The 17239-nt window shown below is 35.5% G+C and overlaps 1 protein-coding gene across 1 annotated transcript in view; it reads right to left on the reverse strand.

Moving 5' to 3' along the window:
* Positions 1 to 16841, reverse strand: part of LOC104619389 (rapamycin-insensitive companion of mTOR-like) — a gene marked incomplete at both ends in the record, with an annotated part of 34623 nt that extends 17782 nt beyond the window's left edge. The window contains 4 exons of the mRNA XM_010285258.1: positions 750 to 813; positions 1894 to 2025; positions 7721 to 7785; positions 16744 to 16841. Coding sequence (XP_010283560.1) covers positions 750 to 813; positions 1894 to 2025; positions 7721 to 7785; positions 16744 to 16841 — 359 coding nt within the window. The remainder of the gene's footprint in view (positions 1 to 749; positions 814 to 1893; positions 2026 to 7720; positions 7786 to 16743) is intronic.
* Positions 16842 to 17239: the final 398 nt, after the last annotated feature.

Here is a 17239-nt window from a genome sequence, read left to right on the forward strand (position 1 = left end):
GAAAGTACAGAATGTGCCATTCAGGATATGTGTCATTATTCCTTGTGACACAGAGTTTCTCAAGTACTGACTGCTCTATGCCAATGCATGCTTAACTGCTGTAGCCAGGTTGAGTGGCTTTTTGTTTGTCTGACGTTGCGTTTAAGAAAGAAGGATGTTCTAGCTAGCAAAAGACGTTAGGAAACATCTTTCATCAACATAGTTCTCAGCATCAAAGAATCACCAGTGTCCCTGTACAGCACGTACATTCCATGCATGGACATCCCATGCCCAGAATCCCTGTACAATGATGGAGAAAAATATTCCTTCAACTGATTATTCTAGAGATGGCAATTTGCGTAACTTCTCAAATGGCAGTAAATCACCCATCCTTGATTCACAGATGCTTGAACACACTATATAGTAATGTTAAATCATTAGGTGTAACTTAATAATATGGTTCTATACCCTTGCATTCATAATTTGATAATTTTCTCCAAAGTCTTGTCCAGTATGATCTCTATCAAAGGAAAATTTAGCAGGATTTCTCTAGCCTACTTGAGGTTCTCAGTGGTAAGAGATTAAAATGAAAACAAGTCTCAGCACTACACCACCTTCTCTTCTGTGATTTATCAGCTGTAATTTCTTCTCACTTGATAAAGTAAGGTAAGGTATTAGAGACTGTGTGAAAAAATACGCCGATAGAGAAAACCAGGAGTCCGCACAGCTGACTGGGATAGCTGATAAGACCATATACAGTTAGAGTTTACCTTTCTGACTAATCGAAGTGCTTGTGTTCTTTCTACTTCATTACTCTGCTGTATGTCAATGCACCTAAAATAGGGTTAAAAAAAAAACAAAAAACAAAAGCAAATTACATTTTGGTTATAACAACACTAACTTTCACCTTAACTGTTAACATGTTGTGTTAATATTTATGCAGTTGAATAAACAGAAGAAAAAGAATATTACAACTGTTTAAAAATTCTGCCTTTCAGCAAGCATACTCATGATTGGTCAATTAGCTTCAGTTTTTATTTTTTTCAGTTATCTTCATTACAATTAAATCACTAAAACATTCTCAAATATATAAAGGCAAGACATAACCACCACATTGGTGGTGCTGGGTTGACAGTTTGACTTGATGATCTTAAAGGTCTTTCCCAACCTTAATGATTCTGTGATAATGGCTTCAACAAGTATTTTCTGAGCTAGCTGCATTTGTCATTTCAAAGGTATCATGTTTTGTGTGTGTTCTCTGATCAGAAAAGTCCTTCTCCTCCATACAAACTTGAGCAGCACACTAAAACAGCATGTATTTATGAACAGAAACACACATATCTACATCAGTACATTAAATACAACAAGATTTTAAGAAAGGAAGCCCTAGAAATGCTAGTATTTAGATCTAGTCATCATGCTGATCTTACCACATTGTTAGCTTGCCCTTTGGTATTCTTCTGTTGTGTCATGGGTTATACTTAGATTAGAAATTTTTGGGCATGAACTACTTTTTAGTCCTGACTTTGTAATAGATGCTCCAAAGTACTATGGTAATAAAAAGAATCAGAACAACTCACTTAAAACAACTTAAGACATGAAAATTACTGATGTTTCAATCTTCCAATAACACCACAGATTAAGTTATGATTAATGGCATTTATGACTGAAAAACAGATTTTTAGATTACTCATAGTATATCACATATCAGGACAGTATTTTATTTGGATTAGCTGGTGTGATGTATTATCCTTCTATTTTTAAAGGATATTAATCATAGTGAAGGAAAATGGCTTTTAGAAAACTACATACCAAGAATGTGAGAGGATATGAAAACAACTCTTCTCACCCATCTCAACCATGAAAAAGCAAGTGATTTACAATGGTACAGTTCACAACAAGAAGAAAAATTACCTGGCTATCAAGTAATCCACTTTCAACCTTAGCACCTTCTGGAGAATACTGGAGTCTCGAATGAGATAGCGGAGGGCTCGCAATCCTGCTGCTCGCACCTCTTTTGCTTCATTTAGTAAAGCCAACCTCAGACTACGATGAAGAAAACAACGGGGACAAACAATGATTTAGCAGCAGCTAGACTCTACCATCTGACATCCAGCTACTACCTAGTCATTTAAAATAAAAAGTCTTATTTTTAAGAAGAAATGTACTGCATTAATTTTCTGTCTTTAAGATATTCACCTATACAGATTAGAAGGCAAACCTTCACCCTGCCAGCAGATGTAGACAATATATTACTCTGAAAAAGCCACAAATCATTTTTTTTCCCCCCAAAGAACAGCTTGGACATCCATGAAATCATACATGACCAAGACCGGTATAGAACTTGTTATTTGACAAAACATGAGCACAGTATTAGTCCAAGAAAATTAAAAGGTAAAGAGCATTTCCTCCTCTGCTAGACTGACAACACGTATGTATGAATCCTCAAAACAACATCTAGACACCTAACAGACAAATTTGCACCTGAAGTAATTACATGCGCCACTCACTGAAGATGTTATGGCAGCATGCTATGTTTACATGAAATATGACAGTCATAACTTAAGCAGCACCACAGAGCACAGATTTCTACACATTTCATTTTAACAAATAACCAAAATGTATTTCTCATTAGACAGATTTTGAAAACATTTTGCTCACACCAAGGTAAGCTTTCCCAAACATAACTGTCCTCATAATGTAGTTTCCTAAATTCACTTTCTAGACAAAAAGAAATGAGATACTGAAGATCTGCAGAGATGGATTTTGAAAGTACTAAGTGACACATGGTCCTTTTGAAGGTCCTCAAAAGATTTGCCCCTTTTCCTTGACTACACAGAGTGGGGAAACTCCCAACCTCCCAGTGACATATTTTAGTAGGATTCTTGCAGTGGATATCTAAGAATGTAAATGCTTCAGCCAGTGAGACTGAACTTCTACCTATACAAATGGATTATTTTTTTTCTTTTCTTATTCTAGGATCATCATACATGGTAATCAGCTACTCCCAAGGCTAAAACCCTTCTAAATCTTACTGGAGCTTAATGGGTCTATGTAAACATCACTATAACGGGAACCTAATTCCAGGTGATATCCAGACAAAGTAGAAAAGCTGCAATACTATATACAGTAAAAGATGAACAGATCATTACATTCAGCACCAAGCAGGGAATTACTTGAGGAAGACCATCTTCGGTGTAATATCGAACAGGATTCTTCACATAAAGAGTGCCACTAATTGCCTTTATTTATTTACTTTAAACTGAGCTAGAAGCAAATAAGAAACATTCTCAATACTGTGAGGTTAAGAAAAATTCTTCCTCTAAACAAAAGCTGAACAAGAGGAGAGATTTATTTCTAAAGTCATTCAAGAAAAGAAGACAAGTAGCTCTTCAGTTGTGCTGAGCAGATAATAGGTATTCTTTAGATCATGAATCATGCTTTGTTTCTAATTTTGCAGCTTTGCAGAGATGGAATTCTGAAGGATGAGCATATAAAATTCAGTTCTACTCATTGGTATTTTTCCATTTGGACTTTTACCTCACAATTTGCAGTTGGTTTGGATATACCAGTTTAAAACACTTCAGCAGTTTCCTTTTAGAGCAGAAGTTAACCCATTACTCACCCGAACAGTATTGTTGCTATCTATGACATTTCTTACTAGGATAGCCAAATACTGAATCTGGATTTTTTCCCCCCTCATCAATTAAAGTACATTCCATTGAGAGGAAAACGTTTGTTGAGTGGCAAAGCAAAACAATCTTTAGACAAATAGTTTCCCAAAAGCAATTAATGCTTTGAAAGCTAGTTCTGCAACTCAGAAGAGAAGAATTTTCTTAATTTGTAGACAGAAGTTAATTTAAGAATTGGCAACAGTGAAACCACTACAAAGGACAACACTATCATGAGATTCTACATCCAAAAGCAGGTGGTACCAAAAAGGGATGTGTCACTATCTTTAAATAGTGAGAATGCAATGAAAATATATGCCTACCCAGAAAGATATAGACCTAAAATAAAGGCCATAAAAATCTACAGAGGTCCCATGAAAGCAATGACACATGTAAGTGTACAAGGCTGAACAAAAATCTCTCCATTGAAAGCAGAAGCTAAACAAAAACCCCCACTAGTCAATGACCAAACTGCAAAAACCTGAGAGAAACCTGACCTTATGAAGACAGTGAAGATAGATATGCTACAGCAGGCAGACAAAAATATGTAGGAAAACCTAAGTGCCTGTATGTTCTGACTTCTCAGGTGTACCACAAGGAGAAAACTTGAAAAATTAAATCAGACCCACATGATAACCCAAAAGGAAAAAGAATGAAGCAAATAAGAGATTGACAGAGGTATGACAGAAACAAGCATTTTCTTCAGCCTAAGTCATTGCTTTAGAGATCTGCATGAAGGTTCCTATCCTAAAGCCCTTTTTATTACACAAAATAGAAGTTAGACTAGGAATTGAAAATGATGGAAGAATTGGAGGAAATCTAGCAGTAAGTATTGTCAGCAGCACACTAAGCTTCACATCTAAGCGTTTGGAAAGAACATTAATATAAACTATCTGCATATATTTGCTAGCACCATATTATAAATAGTAGTGGCCAAGATGGAGAAAAGGTGAATAACAGGTCTATACAAAAAGGATCCCAAAGGGCATCCAGAGAACTGTTTATGATCCTAAAATAAAATCACCTTAAAATAAAACTGGCTAGCCATGTGAACACCCACAAGAGTTTACACAAACTATATTCTACTAGTCTTTTGAAATACTTGAAAGGAGTTACTACAATAGTGTATAAAAAGGCATAAAGTGTTGCTGAAGATTGTATTAAGGGATATAAAGAGATTATAGAGTGATGAAAAGTAGTATCACAAATAAAAATCTGAAAAGATTAATTCAAAGAGTGGAAGTGAACGAAAAACTTTTATCGTGACAATTTTTTGGCCTGATTTTGTCCAGGTTCACAATCTCCTTTTGTACGCAGTATTCAATACACAATTCTTGACTGGGGGGTGCAGGGGGTGGCAACAGAGAAATATAGGGGGCAATGTTGTTTATATTAATGAGAATAGGACAGGGTTACGAGAAGCCTGAAGGGAACAGAAAAATTATCTGTATGCATAGTTAACAAGATGAAGAAAATTCAAGACTGTTATTTGTGACTTCATACACATCAAGACAAAAACTGTTATAAACCCATATTACATGACTCTAAAATAGCCAGATGAAGAAAATTATTTTGATATGCACACTCCATGTGCATCTGTGGCTGAAAGTAACAAAAACACATGATGATTGTATAAAGTAAGCACAATACTACCTGCTCCACTATTTTAAGTGTCACAGAAATGAAAATAAGACCACGTTAAGGCTGATAAACATTAAGACTGATATAAAAAGACTGGAAGAACTAACAAAGGATGCAATAAGAAAGGATATTCACTACCTATTACAGGATCATTCATTCTCACACCTTTTTCTAAAGCATCTCATCCACTCACTATAGAAGGATAACAATGGTTTTCACAAATCTGTTTGATCCAGCCAGGTAGTTGTGAATATTTTGAATTTTGCTTTTACGGCCAAAGCCTCTTGGCACATTACTAGAAGACCTCAAAGGTTTCTGAGGCCTACCAATACTCCATTTTCTTCATGGCTCAAGGCTTCCTCTCATCTGTCAATGGTATGGGTGCTCTGGGAACTGGGAAGTCCCATCTACACTGGGAATGACAACAAAATGTATCACTATTATCTCTATCTGCTGGCAGGAAGAAACTATAAACAGGCACCTGAACTAACAAAATTCTAAAATAAGAATGAGTTCTAAAAAACAGATGTCTAACTTGAGAATAATTGCAATTATTGCAGACTGCAATTGTCTTTGGTTTGGGTAAATATTCTATCAATGTTACTGACCCCAAACCCTAGAACTTTATAGGAAATCTATTAATTATTCTTGAAATCATTGATTCCCTTATAGTTTAATGCTTTAAGGATAGCCACTCACACTTCACAAATGCAGAAAACTCAAAATATTTCTTGCATCCAAGTAACTTTTCATGTTTTCAAAAAAAAAAAACCAAAACAAGTATGTTCTGTAGAACAAAAAGGTTTGCCTATAGAAATCTAAGAAAACGTTAGGAATATCAGCAGAGCAAGTTACAGAATTTGCATGTTATTTCCAAAGGAATACAGGTACTTAGCCTACTAGGAAGAAAATTAATTCTATCCCATCTAAAGCCAGGACACCTACCTGAAGTTCATTTCCAAAAGTAATTAAAAAGTTCAGTATTTGCAAGTTACTCTGAATGGTTGTATGCTGTATAGAAAAATAATCTGCTAACAGATTACTACTGCAGAATAGCTGTAACTCTGTAAAGCAAAATTTTTAAATTCACCTGAAAAGTCTGTATTTCATGAAAACAATGCATCTTACAAATATTTCTGAAGAACCACCAATCAGCACTATTATGGTTGTTAAAATGTGCATTTTTGGGTGGTACCCTTGAGTTTGAAAATTATCACTATAGCAGAATAATCTACATATATGCATAAAAAATTTGCTTCTCATTTAAATCCACAGAGGAACCATTGGACTGACCAAGGAAACTCTAACCAAGATAATCTTCCTGCTATATGCCTATTTTTTTTTGAGAAGACATTTCCAGCATTTTTCTAAGTCGGGGACTATTCTTCATGTGTCTGTTGAGAACATTTTTATCTCTTCCTTATCAGTATCTGTAATTGTGTTTGGATTAGCAGCTCTTTCTACAAACTTCTTCCTATAAAAACAAACACTAGTATTTGCATAACCTTTTAAGACTTGTATTTAGAAGCATTTGGTAAAGAATTCTGAATTCTGAAGTTACACTCTTAAGTGATGTTTAATCCCATCATAAAGCACTATAATAGATTACATAAATAAGATTATAAGATGATAACCTAGTAAAGCTTACAGCAAAATAATGCATACACAAAAATATACTAACATTTTTCAATTTTTGTAGTTCTAGCAAGGAAAAATCAGTTCTATTTAAGAAGACAACTTAAAATATTTCCACACGTTTTCCCAACATTTTATTTGAAGAGCAACTAACTTTTCTAAGCTTGCTTTCCTAAGTCAGATAACTAAATTGAAAGAACACAAAAATCATATTAAATACTAGATCTTAGCTGTTTCTGTCACCAACACTGAGCTGGAGGACAAATTTACCAATGTCTGTGTAAAAACACGGAAGTTCTTGAAATAAGCATATAGTTACTTTTAACTGTCACAAATGGTAACAAATTATAGGAAAACTCCACTTGAAAGTACAGAGTGCTGTACAGAGCATTTTAGTAGCAGGGAAAGCAATGCTTCAGAGACATATACATACCAAATTCATATAAAACATTTATCTTTAAATCCTGATTCTATATCAAGAGTATGCTCCAAATTCTGTAGGAGCACATTTTTATGAAAAGTACTGAGATATTTAGAGGTATTTTTACACTTATGAGGAATTTCAAGAAATTTCCACTTTTAATTCAAAGGTTCCCCTCCACCTTTGCCTGAAAGAAAACAATGTATTTCTGATTTTGCTCATTAAAGTATTTGTCAGGTATATGTTGCATTATGAAATTTCAAATACATTAGAAATAAAGGATACTAGCTCAAAAGTACAAAGAAAATTGATTTAATTGCACCCAGATCAATTAACGTACCATAATATTGCTCTAGTGCACCTTACTACTTACCATATTATGATGCTGTCATAGGTAAAACCTAGCTTTTCTTCAGCATGGCCAGTATTACAAAGAAGCTTAAAATAAAAGAAAACATGTATTATTTATGAGTCTTTAAAAATGGCTGTGTAAAATTGAAGATTTCTGGCAATGCTTTCAAAGAAACCTGTGGAATTTTATTCATGGCAAGGGGAAGCATACCAACTTCAGACTTCCCTGAGAATTTCTGCTGTCAGTATTCTGTTCCCATATACGCCAGACACAGAAACCTGTGGCCTCTCATATTAGAGAAAAGCTTGCACAATTGTCTAAGCTGCCTATTGGTCAATTTTTAAACTCCAGGTTGCTCCTCTTGCTGTCTTTAAGCTCTTTTTGGAAGAACCATTAGTTAGGCAATTGGTAACCTGAGCAGAGATGAAATCTGAAATCAGAGCACATCTGCATTCAAAAGAGAGGGCTCCCTGAAAGTTTTGAAGCAAAGATTGACACTGATGGTCCACTGCCACGTTTTGCCACAGTAGCGCAGGCATAGAAGAAAAATCAGAAGGCATTACCAACAGCAAGTGTCTCACAACTGACATTTGGCCTGGCCTACTATCAATTCCATAGAACTTGTACCTCTGAAAAATCAGTTGCAAACGTTGCATTTACGCACACAAAAAGACATGCATAAACTGTAGCAAATTCTGAATATTTCAACCATGCCTATCCATTTTGAGCACAACACTGAAGATTTACAAGTGCAGTCTTTATGTCCAAAACCAATTTCAAAAGGAGTGTTCTAGTGCATGCCAATGTTTTAGCTTCTTGAGGAAAGGAAAACATTTTCTTCTGTAAGAAGAGCTGATGCTTGTTCTACTTTGTAAGAGCAGCAAAGAAATTCCTAGTAATCTCATTTACCACCCCCGGATAAAATTATAAAATACTTTATTATTACATCCAAATCCCAAAGCACTTTTCCAAGTACTTCCAAAAACTCAACTGACTAATACTGATTGCAATAGCTTTGCACTTTGTCCTCTTTTTTTGAAACAGGCATGTGTTCCGTTATGAGCCAGCACACTATCAACAGTTTCTCCTCAGTGAGGAATTCAGGAAGTGTTTGTGCTAACTAGTGAATACCCCTGCTCTGAAAGTATTAAAATATATCAACCCCTGTACTACGTTCTTTGTATGTATTTAGTGCTAACTATAAGAAATTTATAATAAACTAAGCAAACAGTTAAATATAACATGTTCCATGCTCTCGTTCTATTGTTCATCTCCATCTGAAAAACCAGCATGTTGCACAGAAACTCTGCTTTTAAGTAAACCCATTTTATTAGCATGATACTTTAAATTCAAACAATACTTAGGTTTATGCTAATGAAAAATTCTTCCACAGATCATGTTACGTTTTTAAAAAAAATTTTCATATTGTGAGAAAAGTGCATAATGAAAATGCTGAAATCCAAAATTGTTAATGAGATATATTATTAAATTAGTCCGGATCAGCCCCACATTATGGGCTTAAATAATTTAATTGAAATATTTCAGATTTTCCATTTTTCTTAACAGTGGCCACAATCAAGTATGATTATAAAACATAAGGAAGTTATTATATAACCTCTTCCCCCCACCTTTCAAATTTAAGTGATAATAAAACTAGACAATTGATGCATTAACTGGTTATGACAGTATGTCACTTCCCAGCATCAATCTATTTTTATGCCATGTTGTTGGACTGCCTAAGGCCACCACTGCTGCTTTAGCATTTCTATTGACATCTTATGAACTGTAAAAATCGGCTGGCTGAGTGTAAGCAAAACAGTGTGAGAAGATAGCGAGTAAAAACAGTTCATTGTTGAGTTTCAGAAAAGTACATCAATAGTTGTTTAGGCTCATCATTTACACATGTAAACTTCTCCCCATCATTCCATCCCAGACACAGATTTGAAATTCTAATTTAACAGAGCAGATTACCCTCAACAGTCTTTTTTTCCTAATTTAAAAAAAGCGCCACAGAATTATAATGCTGATGTAGGACTTCTTTTTTGGAGAAAGCTGCTATTGTGTGCCCTAGTGAATTTCTGAAGTGAGTCTCCTACATCACACTTACCATTGGTTTGCACCTTGAGTGGTCCAAACATGAAATTAAAGCAGATGACATGTTGCAGGAATCCACCTTAACTTGCTGCAATTGCTATAAAGAGCACTAGGTTCACTGGATCAGCTCTAGTCTAGTTGTCAGTAACCACGCTTACCAAATACATATAGCGTGATTATTAGCTCCTCAATGCCAACTGTTTTCCTCTATATATGTGCTCCCACTGTGCACACCCTCACTGATGTAGAAAATAATTCGATCTTATCTTGTAACTCAAACGTAGTCATGTAACCTGACGATATATAACTTTCATCAAGTTTAACCACTGTTTAGATAAAAATTTCTGAATGTGATGGTAATTATTATTTGTTTGATGGTGTCTGTGCATACACGTGAAATATTTCTCACAAAGAATGAACAGAAAATATTGGCTAAAGAAAGTAAGTACAAGATTAGCTACTTTAGCTATTAGTTTACTCTCATTCCAATGGGCCCCTATTACTTATGAATTGGCTTTTTTTGCAATTTACACACGGTAGTGTTCTTGCACGATTTCCATCTAGAAAGGAATTTAAAAAATGGACAGCAAGATCAGAATTTGAGATGTTTCAGTGATTTGAAAGGAGTGCACAAACTCAGTAAGAAAATTACAGGAATAATATATCACACCCTTCAGGGTACCACAACAGAACCATAAAAATTGAAAGGAGTCCAGCAGAGAAATACAAGGTGTTCAGAAAACATTCAGAATGTTAAATACAAAAAAAATTTCAAAATAAAGTAAGACCTGGGAGTTACAGCAAACTATGAACTAAAGAAGTTATTGTGATGTCATTAAAAAAAAAGGAAATTTTACCTTTGGAAATACTAACAGGACTCATTATGTTTGTGAGTAAGAGACTTTTTTTTCTTCCACTTCACAGGATGCTCTTAAAACTGCATGAAGAACAAATTTTGGGTGCCACATTTTAAGAGCAGACATACTGGAAAAAGTGCAGCAGAAAAATACACCTGTGAAGGCTGAGCTATTGGGTTTATGTAGTCTAGAAAACAACAAAAAAAAAAACCCACCTGGCAAAAGTAAGGTTGGATTGATATATGTTTAAAGGGAGTGGCAGGGAAAGGAGTCATGGAAGTTGCTATAAAGAAGGTACTGTTCAGCTGGTCTCAGTGCTTTGGGTATTTGCTCAGTTATAAATGTCCGGTCTTAAACATATTAAAAGGAAAACTTTGCCACTTCTCATTTCACCTTCCAACAACATTAGGCAGGTCAATGATTCTGGCCCAAATGAAGTGATTTTTGCAGATGGCTGGATTCTTGACAAAGCCAAGTAATCGCCATATGTTTGACTGTAACATTTAACAACTATTATGCATGTCATTGTAGTACAAGTTTGCAGGCAACCAGTACCAGAATACTAAAATCTGCTTTTGGTTACACTTTACTATATTACACTAAAATGGCAATGGATTATCATAGCATATAAATGCCTGGAATTATATATCTATGAAAAATATAAAGTGTATTTGCATATCTGATACACGAAGTGTTTATGGCTTTTATATATACACAGAATAAATTTTATGTATTTTTATATGTATGTATGTAGACACACATACACAAAAAGACAGAGTACGCTTTGCTTGTTAAAACTGCCAATAAGTCAACTCTAAAATTCAGAGCTTTTGATATTTGCGCTAAGTTGTGCTAGGGGAAGTTTAGACTGGGTAGTAGGAAAAGTTTCTTCACTGAAATGGTTATCAAGCATTGGAACAGGCTGCCCAGGGAAGTGGTTGAGTCACCATCCCTGGAGGTATTTAAAAGACTGTAGATGTGGCACTTAAGGACATGATTTAGTGGTGGCCTTGGCAGTGTTAGGTTTACAGCTGGACTTGCTGATCTTCAAGGTCTTTTCCAACCTAAATGATTCTATAATTCTACAAAATAGTACAGTAATGGGAGTAGCACAGAATCTTTGAGGGTATGATTTTATATTAGGACAAAATGGTACTACACTAGGCCAGACAGTGACTAACTTAGAGTGAATGTTTGGGGTTTTTTTCATGTTTGCTGTCAGCTTTGAGTTTTTCATGCTACTTGGATGAGTCATAGCAATACGAGTAAAACATCAACATGTCTTGGAAACAGTAGCTCAAAACAACAAAACCACAGTAGATCAACACCATCTACAAGTTGTTTATACACCGAGACCATTCAAACTTATATTTAACAGAATAGTCACAGCAATTACTAGGTAAAAGTATGATATTACTCTATGCATCCAAATGGTAATTATTACACTGTAATTTTGGAAAAAACAGTTTGAACCATCACTGGTTAATATTTATGAGGAGACTACTTAGGAGATCGTAGTCTTAAGAGAAGCCCTTACTGAAATTCCAGACTCTGAATTCAGACCCATTAGTCCTCCAGGTTTGTTCCATAGCTGAATGCCACTAAACAGATGTTCTGTTCCTATCTGCTAATACTTCATAATGAGATTTCAAGTTTTGCCCGAAGTGGTTTAGCTACTTGGATGAATGTTACAGTCAGTCAATACTGCATGCAGATTCTAAGATACCTGGGTTTTGCAAAGGAACACCAAGACTCTAAGATGATGGAGCAGGAATCTAAGAGAGAAAGAATCCATGAAATCCTCTATTGCCCCAAACTCAATCCATACCGTAGTGAAATACAGCAGCATGGGCAAAAGCTAACATATATACGGAAGAGTAGTAGAGCCTTATTAAGTAATGACGTAATTAGTTTTGAGCAGGTTTAAGATATAATTTTCCGTATCACTGACACTATTCAATTGCCAAGTTTAAACTAAAATGAGTTAAGTTTCATTTTGTCCTTAAAGCAGCACCTCTGTTTTTGAATGGAAAATAGAAATCCCTGTAACAATTGTGGATCTTTTTTCCCTGTTCATTATTTAAATATGCTTTTAGGTTTAAAAACATATAAAGGATCTCAGAAGCTAACAGTGGGATAAACCTTCTGTAATAAAGGATTCTAAATGAATACTTCAAATCCATAACATATTTTCCACTAGGTAAATGCAATTGTACAGTTCCTTCTGGTTTTCAGTAATTTACTGCTTACTACTGCTTCTGGGGGTGGGGAAAACCCCAAAGAAGTAACCATAATGTTTTGGTCTTAATCACCAGAAGCTGGGAAAATTCAAGGTGCTTGCCTTATGTAGCTGGCCATATAAATGAAAGATGGGTAATCCTACTCATCTAACTGAAGCCAAAGGCACATACTGAGCTTGCAAACTACTGTGACAACTGGAGGTATTACTGACAATTTACTAAAGGTCAAATCTTCAATCAATCTTCCAGTCAAAACTCAGGTTATCTTAAGTAGTGATACAGGTGCTTTGAAAGGAACAATATTATTTTTGTCTAATATAGATTAGGCAGTACTTCATCAATGTTTTTGCCTGCAAAACTGCGGCTTCACTTACTAGGTGATGAGCCACAGATGAGGAGAAAAAATGCTCAGTCTGCCACTGCTGCAATTCAGAACAAAAACACCTTTCCATATCCTGAGTATTACCAGACTAGAAATACTAATTTCTTGGAGCATAAAACTTAGAAACCTGTGAATAGTGTCTGTTGGTCAAGAACATCCCATTTTCTGCAGCCAAAGAGACAAGAACACGAATACTAAGGGTTTTACTAGTAAGAAGTACTAGCTAAAATTTGATGAATGACATGCAAGTTTTTGTAAAATACCATGTATAGAGAGTACTGTACAAAGTATGGGTGTTGCGAGGACCTGAATGTCACTAAGTTAACACTCCTTTTGAAGGGACTTACACCTCCGAAACAAGCAAGCAAGCTAGCTTCATAGAAAATATCTGCCTTATGGTATCATTCTTGCAGATAAAGTAACAAATCCTGTTGCCTGCTGACCACCATTATTTTAATAAATTTTATTTAAAGTATTTAACTTCTGCATAAACTCCTGGAGTTTAGTTCAGTAATTTTTAAAGGGTGATAACTTCACTTCTCCTTAAATAAAGGGGGTTGGGCAGAGGGGACAAACCCCACCTTAAAAGTCTAGTCCTCTTTCAAGGAAAGAAACCTGAATCTAACATACTTCAGATATCTTGGAATTAATAGAAAATGTAACATCTGCCATGATCTCTGACAGGAACATCCACATTAACTTACATTACTTGTTTCCACATGAATACAAGTGTTTTGCTTCCCCTGACTAAAAAAGTGGAGCAGTATTTCTTCAAAATTGAGAGTTGTCCAGTCTTTGAAGGAAAAATTGGGGGCAGTGGGGAGCAACTGCTTAGACTGGTGTTGACATTTTCTTTTAAGTGTAATAATATTCCTACCAAAAGAGTCAAATTTGACAGATTCTCTGTATTATTTTATCAGGCATATGCTATAAAAAAAAATTCAAAAGTCCTTTCCCTCTCCATAGGACAAATAATTTACATCACTAGTAGCCTTTCAAAAATGGACCATAAAAAGCAAGAATTTACAGAACAAAGTTCATCTTCAATATAATTCCAGGACAGGATACAAACATCTTCAGCTCTTAGCACATCTGTCTTCCCCACACTCCTATATCTCACAAACGGGGAACTGAGACTATATCAATTCATGGTAGAAGACCAGTGTGCAAAACTGAAATAAAGCCATCTCCCCCAAGCTCCAGGCTTTCACTCTCAACCACTGGAATGAAAAACACAGAATTGTTCCAACCACAAGGCAGACAATACAATACAAAACAATACAATTTGCAACTTCTATTTTATTTTCGTAACTGCATTTACAGTTCAAAAATAAGGAATAGTTTTCAAAATCAAATTTACAGGCAGATATTCCAGGGAGATTAATATAAGAACATGTGCTAAATATTAAATAGTGTAGGATGATTCCCTTAGGGTCATTCTGATTTAGGATCAAAATCAGGTTATGAACTACAATCTCTGTCTTCAAACATATTTAATTTTAGCAAGTTGCTTTTCACCAATTCATCACTTCTTGCCAGTCTAAAGTCCAATTTATGAAAACTTTCCCTGTGTTTTTGTAAGTATTTTCCAATTTTAACACCAATTAAGTATAAAGAACATATTCTTCAAATAGTCAGTTATGGAATTATTCAAATTTCCAAACTATCTTTACAAACAATTCTTCGTTCATCCTTTAATTACAGTATGCATATTTAGTAACTTACCATATTTATAGGTGCTAAACATCCGATTTTCAGTAGTAAAATCAACAATGTTTCATGATACATAGTTTCAAACATTGACTTTTCACTAGGAATCAAGCATATGCAAACCTTATCCAGCTCTTTAAGGCAACGAGAGAATTTGGAAGCACTCCCATTTAAAAGTTTCCAGATTAGTACAAAAAGGAAACACAGCTATGCATCATCCTTTTCTAGCAGAATAAAGAGCTTTCTTGCAACACAGTGTGGAATCTCAGTAAAAACAGCAGCATTTTGTCAATGGTGGATGTGTGACAGACTGACAGACACAATTAGGCAATGACCCAAAGAAAAGATTTCAGTGTAAGTTCAGTTCCTCAGTGAATGCTACGCACCTACACGAGCTCTGAATCAACTCGGAAAAATGGAGCTTTTACAGATTTGTTATTAATGCACTAGAAGATAAATTTGCTATTGTGATTTTGTTCTTAGTACTCACTCTCCTGCTAACTGAATCTCATTCACTACCACTGAAGTTTTGTTCAATCTTACAAGGAGTGCTTTTAACAGCCAAGAAGCATGCCTTCAAAGATTATCATGCATGTTTGTTCTTCTCATACCTATCGGTTCCCCAAACCCGCCCTTGAGCATTTGTTCTTCCACTTGAGATTGTCTCAAAACTGTCAAGCAGCCTCCTGGTTATCTTACTCAATGATTTGTTATCAGCTTATCTACAACAATAATTTAAACCTTACTTTACCCACAAAATTCTTCACTACTACCTTCTTTCTTGGCTACTGCTGATTGCAGGATTCATCCTCTTGTCACAGAAACTGGCGTTTCATCTTCAGGCATGTCACCCTATCTGTGGTGCTCTATCAGAAAGGTATGCAACTTACCAGATGCTTCTGAGTATCAGTCCATCCATTCAAGTAATACTCACACTGAAGCTCCAATGTCTCCTAGCTGATTTGACTGCAAGGCAGGTTTTCTCTTGCCTCAACAAACAGAACACTGGTCCAACCACAACCATTCAGTATGCTACAAGCACCCTTTTCCTAACTTACTGCACACCTCCTATCAGTCCTCTCTGCTGCTCCCCACAGGTTCCTCATCTACCCAAAAATGGTACTTGCTGTCCTTCCAAAGACCTTTCATGGCCTCCTTCTTCAGCCTACACTCTCATAATGCCCTAAGTTTTCAATTACTGCCTCCTGTCAGCTCACAATGTCAGCTTCCAACATATCCATCATGCTCTCAGGCAAGTAACTGTCACATTCCCATGATTTTGAAGCATTTATTTGGAAAAAAGCACCTCAAAAATCAGCAATACAGACCATTTCTAGAGATCATCCTTTTAATCTTTTTCACCATGAAAACTGCAGTGAAACTTGATAGTTGGTATTCAATTAGTGCCCAAACCACTGCATATCATACTCACTGTTCCAGTTCTCCCCCTCACCATACTTATTCTAAGTTTACATCCAGAGAGTCTGGCATTTCACATTTTATTATTCAATTCTGTGGACCAGGAACCAATCTTTTAAAAATTCAGCCAGTAAGACATGTAGACAAACATCAGTATAACCCTGTTTTCACATACTTGCTTGTCCTTATTTACTCCCTTCCTCTCCCAGAGTATATAGATTTCAAGTACTATTCTATAATATTAAGCTGTTTCATGAATCTTCCAGCCAATGTCTGACAGAGTACATACGAAATATTTTGCCTGTATGATCATTTGTTCTATGACACCATTTGAGCTCTTACCTTAGTAAAATTATTCAAGTGACCTAGTTTTCTCATATTTGAAACTCCTTGTAATTTGGCCACATTTTGGAGAATCTCTCTCATATTATCACAAGGTTCTGCAAAAGAAAACAGGTTATTAGCAGATACAGTTGGGGAAAAAAAAATCTAAACATGCATTCAACATGCAGTTTCCTAGATATAATGGGTACTCTCTTGGTCTCAATTAAGGATGCATATCATTTTCGCCTCAAGAAGCATCAATTTGATTTATGCTTAGAACCAAGACCAGACACACTCAAATTCTCTAGAACAAATGTTGAAGGCTATGAAGGAGAGCGCCTCCTATTTTAAAGCAGATTTTAATCAATATCTTAGATTTACAATTGACTTAAGAGTTACAATTAACAAAGAAATCCATTTAGTGTCTCAAACTCCAATCCTAGGATCTCATCACTTAAAAGATTTATCCTTAATCCCCTTGTAATGTAAAGGCAAGAAGTAAGCTTGAAGATGG

The sequence above is a fragment of the Phaethon lepturus genome, unplaced genomic scaffold (assembly GCF_000687285.1).
Source record: "Phaethon lepturus isolate BGI_N335 unplaced genomic scaffold, ASM68728v1 scaffold484, whole genome shotgun sequence".
Taxonomy (NCBI): Eukaryota; Metazoa; Chordata; class Aves; order Phaethontiformes; family Phaethontidae; genus Phaethon; species Phaethon lepturus.